The 11,720-nt window shown below is 36.7% G+C and overlaps 1 protein-coding gene across 1 annotated transcript; it reads right to left on the bottom strand.

The window, feature by feature from the left end:
- Window positions 1–3,602: 3,602 nt before the first annotated feature.
- Window positions 3,603–4,517, bottom strand: LOC125124054 (olfactory receptor 4C11-like). Its single transcript, XM_047774233.1, has one exon. It carries the CDS (start codon window positions 4,515–4,517, stop codon window positions 3,603–3,605), a length of 915 nt encoding a protein of 304 aa, XP_047630189.1.
- Window positions 4,518–11,720: the final 7,203 nt, after the last annotated feature.

Raw genomic sequence — 11,720 nt, 5'->3', positions numbered from 1 at the left:
TATCATGCTATATCACAAGTGACCAGACATAGTTACAGTGGTATATTTTATTAAGAGTAACATTTTGATGTTCATACTACCTGGTTTTTTGTTTGTTTGTTTGTTTTGCAAAACTCCTAAATGCCCTGGCTCTTTCCTTACTTCTTCAGAGCAGTCTTCTAGGCTTAAGTCCTCCTCAGTTCTGTTCACCAAATAAAACATAATTCTCAACTTTCAGATTGTGCTCTTTTTTTTCTTCATTTGTGCTTGGAGTAATCCTTCCCTCTTTCTTCATTATTCCTTCTTAAAGTCATTCTCCACCCAATTCACTTTGTCATTTTCCCTGTTTATAAATAATTGTACAAATTTTTGTCCATTTAATGTATGTTTTATGTGAGTGCAAAAAATACTTCTCTACTTGGAGTAATGTACAATCCCTTTCTAAAAGAAGACGAATTCTCTTGAATTCCAGTGTTAGTACAAAGTAGTTATGAATTAACATTTCTTAAGTAAAAAAAGTTAAAGCTGAAATTTTGACTAGAGACAATAGATATGCAATTAGCAACCTCGCTCAAATCACTCTGTGCCTGTCTCCAAACCAAAGGAAATAATAAAAGTAAGCATCCTACAACTAGACAAAGGATATAAATCTAGTCAGAGTATAAAGTGGGAGAGTGGTTTGTGAGAACAACCTTGGGGAAAATCACTGTAGAGATGTGCCCGGTCTTTATCCCAGACTTTGTGTGTGTGTGTGTTTGTGAGTGTATGTGTGTGTTTGTGCAGTTGAGTGCTATTCTGAGAGCCTAGCATGAGGTCCTCCATATTGGTGGGTACAAGGGACTGAGATCAGAAAGGTCTAGGCAGGAAGGAGACTGGCTTACTGGTGGAATCAGGCTAGTGTGGGTCATTGATATCAGCCTACATTAACAGTCTTTCTGCATTAATAGTGTTCCTTAGGGCAGAGATGCATGGATGTTTCCCCACAGACTGCCATTGTGGAGCCATACATGGCCATTTTTTTTTTTTTTTTTTAGGGCCGCATTCGCTGCATATGGAGGCTCCCAGGCTAGGGGTCCAATTGGAGGTACAGCTGCTGGCCTACACCACAGCCACAGCAACACAGGATCCAACCTACACCACAGATCACGGCAATGCCAGATCTTCAACCCACTGAGCAAGGCCAGGGATCAAACCTGCAACCTCATGGTTCCTAGTCGGATTTGTTTCTGCTTTGCCACGATAGGAATGCCTTTCTTTTTCTTTTTTTTAGGGCATACATGAATTTTTGAAGGACCAAACCAATAGAGCCACATAGTAGAGTGCAGAATTTTTAAAGTAATCCCTGGCTTTCTAAGGGCTAAGCAAGGAGTCACTAATGATTATAAGGAATAGACATTTTCCTTCTAGGTCAAGAACACCAGGATGAGAGGACCTATAAAAAGTCACCAAAAGGAAAGAAAATAAAAACTTTCGATACCCCTCAAGCCCAGAGACAGTAGCCAGGTTAAGACACCAGGTCAATAAGACTTTTGTGTCCTTTGACTATTTTTCTAATTAGCCTTTGTCTAAAATCTAAGTGAAACTGGTTTTTGTATTACCTATTAATGAAAATAAAATTCTTGGGTTTTCATCTAGGCACAGACAAAAAATAAAATTTCCCCAATCTATTAAACTCAAAGAGCGAACAAGAGATAAGAATTAAAGTTTTATTTGGATTATGTCTTTGTTACTTAAGAACCAATAACACTTAAATATAATCCTTATAGGACCAGATTCAAATACTTTAAAAATAGAACCATTAGATATAAAATTAGAAAAATCAGGAGGTTTATTTGGAGGGAGTGTGAAACAAAATTGCCACTTGAAAATATGATATTGATAAATATGATCTGATAAATGTCCCTTATGGTCTTGAAAAGTTTTTTTTTTTTTTTTCCTGCCACCACTTTCTATATCAGAACAATTAGGGATCTTTGGTGCAACACGATAACATTTTGTCTTCACTTGATAGAAAGGCTTCACATACTTATGAAGTTCATTGTGTTCTTTTCTCAATTGCCTGCATCATTAAAGGAATATTCGTGGTGCCAATTTAGTAGGAATTATAAACTTGGGTACTGAAAAAAAATACCATTTAATTTTGAGATTATAAGGTGATGGTAGTGGTGCTGAGTGGGTATTATACATACAGACTCGGCTATTTTCAAAAGTGAGAATACACAGTTTTTAAAAATAGCATATACAACTGAAGGGCCGAACTTGAGAAGCACTAGAACTGACTTTTTGATTTCAAGTTCTCCCAAGAAATCTGGATTTTTGAGTTTTTGGGTGTTATTGGGAAGTGAAAAAAAAAAAAAAAAACTTATATCCCAATACTCAAATAAACATAATACCCAAGGGAGCTTAATAATACAGGAATATATTGAAATTTCATTTTTTTTCCTGCAAATGTTCATATACCCAAAAGTGATTCTCAAAATATATGGAAGATAAACTTCCTTCTCTCCCACTTGGATAAAATGACCACTACTTTTCACATTTTCTCCCTTCAACACGAATTGTTTTCTGTCCTCCTTCCTTCCCTTTACTTCCTCTTCTGCATATTCCTGTTGCCAAACTCTCTTACTTCCCCTTCTCTCTCCTTTAGGAAGAGCAATGTGAAAGACTCTGAAGGGCAATCGACTGGCTAATATTTCCTACAAAGTCAAATATAAGACTCCCCCCACCCAGCCTCACTCTGCCTAGAACTTTGAGAGGTTTTCCAAGGATAGTCTAGGTTTTTTTTTTTTTGTCTTTTGTCTTTTTTGTTGTTGTTGTTGTTGCTATTTCTTGGGCCGCTCCCACGGCATATGGAGGTTCCCAGGCTAGGGGTCCGATTGGAGCTGTAGCCACCAGCCTACGCCAGAGCCACAGCAACTCGGGATCCGAGCTGCGTCTGCAACCTACACCACAGCTCACGGCAACGCCGGATCGTTAACCCACTGAGCAAGGCCAGGGACCGAACCCGCAACCTCATGGTTCCTAGTCAGATTCGTTAACCACTGCACCACGACGGGAACTCCTAAGGATAGTCTAGGTTTTCACTGCTATTTCCAGCTTTTATTGGAGTTTGAGGGTCCATCAATGCAGATACACCACAGAGACAGGTTCAGGCATTAATTTCCAGAGCAATATTTTCTCAGTACATCTTCTCGAACCCTCAGATGGTCAGGACAGCAATTTTGATTCTGTAAGATTCCTGCCCCTTATGGATTAACGCCTATGAGCACATTCATAAGATCTGGAATAAAATCTAGAAAAAGAATCAATGCTAACACAGGCACAAATACTCCTTATGTCGGTAGTACATTTTTTTTGGAGAAATATCTCTATAGATTACTACGTGAATATGGTCATATGTTGATAGAATTCAAGTAAGAGTCATCGGAGAGTGTTCAAAATTGTTAATCATTCCTCTAGAATAAAGATATGATGTATCTATAGCTATCTTTTTATCTACACCTACATATTTCTTAATTCTTGGTTTCCCAACAAAAATATGTTATTGTTCCTGTTTATTAAACAAAGCTAATCTGTTAAGGAAATATACATTAAAATTCCTGTATATCATTTATTCACTGAAGTCACACGTTGCCACACCATACCTTTTTCATGGCACTTTTTACTTCTGCATTCCTTAATGTATAGATCAGGGGGTTGAGCAAGGGTGTCCCAATACTATAAAACACAGCCACCATTTTGTCTATTGGAAATGCGATTGGCGGGCGTGTGTATATGAATATACATGGGCCAAAAAATATGACAACCACAATTAAGTGGGAGGTGCATGTGGAAAGGGCTTTCCGCCTTCCTTCTGCAGTGTGGTTTCTCAGTGAGTGCAAGATGACAACATAGGAGATAAGCAAGATTATGAAACTCACCATGCATATGGCTCCACTATTAGAAACAACTAACAAATTTATCACATATGTGTCCATGCAGGCAAGTTTCAACAAGGGCTGCAAGTCACAGAAATAGTGGTCAATCACATTGGGGCCACAGAAGGTCAATCTCAAAGCCAGGAAAATCTGTGCTGAAGAGTGGATACAAGATCCCACCCAGGCCAGTTTCACCAACGCACCACTGACTTGCCGGCTCATGATGGTTGTGTATCGCAGGGGCTTACAAATGGCTACGTAGCGATCAAAGGCCATGAGGATGAGCACAAAGATTTCCATGCAGCCAAAAAAATGGCTTGCAAAGACCTGGGTCATGCACTCGTTGTAGGAAATGGTCTTTTTCTGAGACAGGGCATCCACAATTAACCTGGGGGCTGTGGTTGTAGAGAAGCAGGCATCAGCAAAGGCCAGATAGAATAGGAAGAAGTACATGGGACTCTCAAGTATCTGGCTGGCCTTAATAGTCACTACAATGAGAAAGTTCCCCAACAATGTTGCAAGGTATAGAATCAAAAAGACTCCAAATATTGCTTTCTGCTTTCCTGCATCCTGTGTCAATCCAAAAAGAATGAATTCGGTCACACTGTTATTCATTGACATGCCAATGGTTGTAGGTAAGATGCCATTGACAAAGGCTTAATCTGCAGAGAGGAAAAGTGACATCTTGGGAAGATCAGTGGGTTGCACTGTATTCCTTGTGTTTCATGCCCTGTTACCTCCAGCCACCTTTAATCTCCTATGAATCTTTGGAAATTTGCAGATGTCCAAGCTCCTCCCAGATCCATCTGTTGGTTCAGAAACCGGTTGCCTTGGATCAAGGTCTTTGTATTTTGAGAACAAAAGGTAAATTCCTTTAAAAATGTTTATTACAATGGAGATTGAGAACTGCATAAAGAATATTTCCCTTGATCAAATGACTTAAACACTTTAAGATTTAGCCTTCATATAATAAATGGAGTGCTAATACGTGCCTTATCTTAGTCTGAGTTTTCCTAAAACATTTTTAGGAAAAAAATTAAAATATAAAAATATTTTATATCTATCTACATATATTTCAAGTATTATGCAACAATTCTGTGTTTTTAGAAATAATAATAGCACTATTCCAATATGGTTAAACATGGATATTATTGGAGAAACACTCTTGAAGAAAATATTCTCAGTTCAGTTTATTCATTTTTCTATTTTTATCTCTGATCCTATCTGGATCTTGGATGAAACATGTTTTAAATATCTCCCCTCAGATTTAATAGGATCATTTGTTGCCATTGTTATTATTTTTAATACTTTTATGGCAGTTTAGGTTTATGGCAAAAGTAAGAGGAAGGTACAGAGATTTCCCACATAGTCCCTTCCTCACACAGGTATAACCTCTGACACATTATCAACATCTCCCAGCAGAGTGTGTGTTTCTTCTAACTGATGATCCTACACTCAGATCACAATCACCCAAAGTCCATAGTTTACCTTAAATCTCACACTTGGTGATGTGTATTCCATGGGTTTGGATAAAAGTACAATGGCTTGAATCTATTATTTTAATATCATAGAGAGTAATTCCAGTGCCTTAAAGAGGGATTACATTTATATCCCCAAAACATAGAACAGAATATTTCCTTTCAAGCATTATTTACTACTCATTAGATTCTAAATAAAATGTCTCACACACTTATCCAAAGAAAAAGAACACTTCGAGAAAGATATTTCTTTGGGTTCACATCGTGAGAATTACTAGCTCAAACCTACTACCATGTCAGGCTGACATTCCATAAACATCGGTATTACAAATGGCCAATAGTAGAGTTGTTTAGATGGGCCCTCACAGGCCTAATCTATGTTTCTAAAGAGAAAGAAAAAGACCCAGTTTCAGATATTTCCTCTTCTCCTCATTCTTTCCACCCTTCTTGTTTTACCTCCTTGCTATCTCTTGCAAAGGAATAAACTATGTTGAATCATAAATGTAATGCAAGGGCTAATAAGGTTTTCAAATGCAATGGCCAGAAACCTCGCTGTGGCCCTCAAAGTCCTCTAACTCCATGCCATCACCTTGTTTTCCATGTTTCTTCCCACGGTGTCTGTTGATGCTTGTCCTAACCAAGTTAACACTGTCGAATAACTCGCTAATGGCCAACCAATTTAAAGTGTGTGTGCGTGTGGGTGGATAGGTGTTGCATATGTGTCCATGTTTACTGAATTATGCAATCCCTAATTATAGCCTTATCTCATTTTTCTTTACTATCTCTTTATTTGATTTTGCCATTTCCTAATGCAAGTTCATTTTATTCTTTTTCATGAAGTTTAGGCTAAGCTTGGAGGCAGGGTTTAACAGAGGGTAATTACAGAGGAACTAGGACCAGAACTCAAACCTTTGTGCTCATGGCAATCTCTCTCTAACATGCCACCCTACACTCCCTTGCAAAGCACTAGGCTCCAACCATCAGGAGGGAGTCAGCATACAGCCTGGAAGTCATAAGCCGGCAAAGAAGAAAACCCCTGACACATTCCATGTATGTCCTGACTCTCAGATGTATGCAAACATCAGGTTGGGTCAAACAAAGAAATCATTTTTTACATATATTTGAAAAATAATAGGGAAAGAAGAGGCAATATAGAGATATATGAAATATGGCAGGGATCAGAGAAAAAGGGAAAAATATGATTGTGAAAAAAAGCCTGAGAAGGAAGAAGAATCAGGGGATGAAACAGTGAAAAACACCCAATGCCAAAGTGAGCAAAGACCCATGTTAGGGATAGAGAGGAGTTTGCCCTAGGATTTCATTAGCGAGTTTGTTTCCTTCTCTCCCACTCCTCTTTTTATCCCTTACCCCAGCCTCAGAAAGAGAATGTAATCCGAGGCTGTGAGGAGGGATGATGGTGGGTCCCGGACATTGAATGTAAGTAAGATAAGATCAGGAAAATCAGTATCAGAGTACCATAGACTCACTGTGTCAGCAGTATCAATGCATACTCATTGCATATCATCAACATGCACCCCATCCTTTTCCTGTTGTTGTGCTTTGCAAACAAGACATCTGCAGGTGTAGAATAACATACCTCTGCTTTATTTAATATACCCCCTTTTTTTTCCAATAAGAATAGGCTGGAGCCAGTGCTGTATCAAGAAGAGACCAGTAGCAGCTGGGGAACCTTGAAACTTCAGAATTTTGTCATGGAAGGAAACATTTTTCTTGAACTTCATCTTTCTCAGGAGACAGAACTGGATAAAAGCAACGGTCCTAAAAACCCAGTCTTGAGTGAAAAGCAAGAAAATGGAAATGGTTCAGTTGGGCTAGAAAACTTACCTTTTCTCTTTATAAAAGAAATGACATCCAAGTGGGAGCTCACAGCTTTTATTCTTTCAATGCAGATTTACTCTGAAGATGAATCCTGTGCAGGGTTTGCAGTGTGTAAGTTGAACTTCAAAAAGATCCACTCTGTTTTCTGCTGCAGGATCTATGGGGAGAGAGGATACTCCATACACAGCCAGCCCTTCCTAGAAGGCCTTGTTAGACTCTTTAAAAGGGTCCATAACACTGGCAGAAAGTTTCTTCTGTTTTTAGAAATTTCTAGAATGAATAGGAAATATCCCCACTATACTGTGTTAGGAACATCTCTAAATAGCCACTTCCATTATCCCAAATCATTCCGGGGCAGAGCATGTGAATTAAACATTCCTCCTTCCTCCATCAGATATTTATAGGAATTTCATAAAAAGTTCACAAATGTCCAGTCTTTGGAGGAACAAGGAGTCCACCCTTCCCACCCAACCCTGAAGGATTTGCTAAATGAGCTACTTAGTTCAGTTAATCCAGAATCATAGCAAATGTAGGGATAATTAGTCCCAGACAAGGCTGCCAACAGGCAGATTCTGTCCACAGAGCCCTCGTCCCTCCTCTTCATTCCTAAGGGACAGATGCTTCCCTTTCAATTACCAAAGCCTCCACCCATTCACCCTACTCCAAGAAAAAACACACTTTCAAAGTCTATTGAGGTATGGAACACTAAATGTCACCAAAGTTTCTGTCTTTTAAGTCAGATCTTTTCTAAGGCAGACAAAGCTCTGAGCCCAGGTAAAGATTCAAATAAATGGGATCTAATTGAATTCTAGCCTCATGATTTATGTTTCTGTGACTTTAAGTAAGTTTCTTAATTTCTCCTACTGCATATTCTAGAAAATATTACTGTTAGATATAATAATTCTTATAAATCCTAATTATACTTGTAAAATATAAATAGGGACAATGAAACTTTACTAATTAAAATTTCTACAATTTTTATAATATATTGAGGTCAATTGGTCACTTAGAGAAAGAGAGAAATGTAAATGAAGTATTTTTACTTATTTTTATATCAACTTCTTAAAGTATAATTTACATGTAATAGCACCATTTTTAAACATACAGTAGATGACTTCTGACAGATGTATACACTCCTATAAATACCACCACATGGTAGGAGATTATTAATTTTATTCTAGTCAAAGAATCAGATTTTGGCTTTTTGTGTGTTTTCTTCATATTTACATTCTATTTTTTTCCTTTTGCTCTTTATTATTTGGTATTGCCATATGGTTTTATATGAAGGACCATCTTTTCGATGCCATTTTCCAACTTCTGATGGTTTTTATATTTCTGTAATCTTTTATTTATTAATGCAATAAGTATTTATTGACCAGAGTTATTCTAGGCACTGGAGATTTAACAATAATTCTTTTAAAGACACAAATTAAATTTAATTTGAATGAAAAATGTTTCTGTGGATGTTCCAGGGGCTTGGCATTAGGGGCAGAGAATGCTACTTATCTACTAGAATCTATTTTCCTCTTGCTCTGCAGTAAGAGGGGGCTACCAGCATTCACAACCACCTGAGCACAGCCTGCATTCCAGGGCCCATTTGCAGCTAAGTGTAATTCTGTGACTAATTTCCCCACAGTTGGATTTACCCAGAAGGGATACACATTAACCTCCAAGCTGGAATCTAAAACAGTGAATGTGTATTTCCCAAATTGATTTTCCCTTCTTGAAGTCTGAAACCAAGTTGATAGTGTTGCAACCTTAGATGCAAGTGCCCTGTGGCAATGTTTCTCAAACTTTAATGTGCATATAAAACTCCCAGGGTCAAATTCAACTTATGATTCTTTAGGAATACAGTGTTTTATTAAACTGTTTTTATAAAACACTCTACACATGAGTTGATATATGTTCCTGAACAAGTAGACAAAAACCCACACATTTTTGGAGTTTACATTCTAGTAAGAATAGACAAGAAACTATAAATATTATAAAATGTTGGAAGATGAAAATTGCTGTGTAAAAAGAAGGAAAAATGGAGTAAGATAAGAGGATCAGGAATGCTGTATTAAATATGGCCTAAGGCAGGCTTTATGGAAGAGAGATTAGAATAATGCCTTAAGGAGAGGAGGATATTAGCCAAGGATCTCCTGGAAGAGAATTTCTTATCTGAAGCAAAGATCACAATATGAAATCCTGTGGTCAAGGAATTATAAGGAAGTCAGTGTGGCTGGAGCCAAAGGAGAAAGCATGTACATATTAGAAGAGGCCAAAGAGGCAACGGAAGTTCAGATCATTGTAAGGATTTTGTCTTTTATCCCAAGTGAAATGGAGCAATTTCAGGGTTTTAAGCAGAGAAATGTTTTTATTTGACTATAGTTTCAAAAGTTGTTCCAGCTGCTGTGCTAAAAATGGACTTAGCAGAAGAAGAGTAGAAGGAGGAAGAATTTTAGAGCTTTTGGCTGTGATCTAAGTAAGAGATAATGACAGCTCCAACCAAGAAGGTAGTAGAATTAGTGGAAACATTATTGTATTCTGCATATATTATAGGCACATCATTTTATTTGTTTAACAAATTAGGTGTAGATCTGTGATGTAATCAATGTTTTTGACTCCATAATTTCTGCCTGGAAACTAGAAGGATAGAAATTCCTGGGGACAGTTACAGCTAGCTTATGTTTTGGGTAAGAACAATCAGTCGTTAAATATGAATATTCCTATCAGTTAAATATGAATATTCCTATCAGAGTTATAAAGGCATATATCAAGCAAGCTGTTGAGTATACAACTCCAATATTCAAGGGAGAAGTCTGGAGTAGAGATATAAATGTATAGATATAAATGAGGTCCATTAGCATAGAGATGGAATTTAAAGTCACAAGAACTTAATTTTATTTTAGTGTTTTAGTAAAACATATGAAATAAAACTTCTCCCTTAACTTTGGTACCCTAAACACATGCATTTTCAGAGAAATTTCAGCTAATCATAATTCAAAAAAAATAAATCTTCCTGATCATAACTGACCTTTAATAAACACTTTCCCCAGAAAATACTCCTAAAACTTGAAGCAAAATGCACTCTTCCCTCCATGAGCTCATCTCTATATGATATTGCTTCTCCTTATCTCTTTTTCCCTCTGTTTACATGTCAGTGCTAAACTGTATTAGATAGCAATGCTAAACTTGTGGAAAAGCTGCCAAAGCAAGTAGTTTATGTATTTATGTATGCATTTATTTATACACACAGTAGTTTTCACCTTTTAATTCCCTACCCATATTTTTTCCCTTCTCCACTTCCCTTTGGTAACTACTATAACTCTGAATCTGCTTCATTTTTATTATATTTTGTTATATTCTTTCATTCATTTTATTTTTTAGAATCCACCTTAGTTATTCACAGATATGTTATTATTTTTGATGAAATTGTAAATGGGATTGTTTTCGTCATTACTCTTTCTAATAGACCATTGTTAACATATAGAAAGGCAACAGATTTCTGTATATTAATTTTGTATCCTGAAACTACCAAATTCATTGATAAGCTTTAGAGGTTTCTTGTCGGTATTTTTAGGATTTTCTGTTTATATTATCATGTCAACTGCAATGACAGTTTTATTTCTTCCTTTCCAATTTAGATTCCTTTTACTTCTTTTTCTTGTCTGAATGCTGTGCCATGACCTCCAATACTTTGTTGAGCAAAAGTGGCAGTAGTGGGCATCCCTGTCTTATTTTTTCTTAGAGAAAATGGTTTCAGCTTTTCACTGTATGGTGTTAGCTGTGGGATTATTACATATGGCTTTATTACATTGAGGTATATTCTCTCTATGCCTCTTTTGGGAATAACATCATAAATGGATGTTGAATTTTGTAAAAATCTTTTACTGTATCTATTGAGACGACCATATGATTTTTCTTGTTCAATTTGTTCATGTGGTATATCACATTGATTGATTTACAGACACTGAACCATACTTGCATCCCTGGGATAAATCTCACTTGATTGTGGTTTATGATCCTTTTAATGTATTGGTGAAATTGGTTTGCTATTATTTTGTTGAGTACTTTTGCATCTATGTCCATCAGAGATATTAGCCTATAATTTTCCTTTTTTGTGATATCTTTGCTGTTGGTATCACGATGATGATGGCCTCATACCATGTGTTTGGAAGTGTTCCTTTCTCTGCAATTATTTTGGAATAGTTTGAGAAGGACAGGTGTCAATTATTGACTAAATGTTTCATATAATCACCTGTGAAATCATCTGGTCCTGGACTTTTGTTTGTTGGGAGATTCTTTTAATTACTAATTCAGCTTCATTACTGGTAATTAGTCTGTTCATATTTTTTATTTATTCCAGTTTCAGTTTGGGGAAATTACACATTTCTAGGAATTTGTCCATTTTTTTGGCATATAATTGTTCATAGTAATCTCTTATGTGCCTTTGTGTTTCTATTTTGTTGGTTGTAACTGCATTTTTATTTCTGATTTTATTGGACCCTTTCTCTTTTTCCTT

Source organism: Phacochoerus africanus, chromosome 4 (assembly GCF_016906955.1).
Source record: "Phacochoerus africanus isolate WHEZ1 chromosome 4, ROS_Pafr_v1, whole genome shotgun sequence".
NCBI lineage: Eukaryota > Metazoa > Chordata > Mammalia > Artiodactyla > Suidae > Phacochoerus > Phacochoerus africanus.
This window is presented reverse-complemented; position numbering and strand designations above follow the sequence as displayed.

Bases quoted from the DNA above. Each gene is read 5' to 3' on its own strand.
- LOC125124054 (XM_047774233.1), bottom strand. From the start codon at position 4,517: ATGTCAATGAATAACAGTGTGACCGAATTCATTCTTTTTGGATTGACA.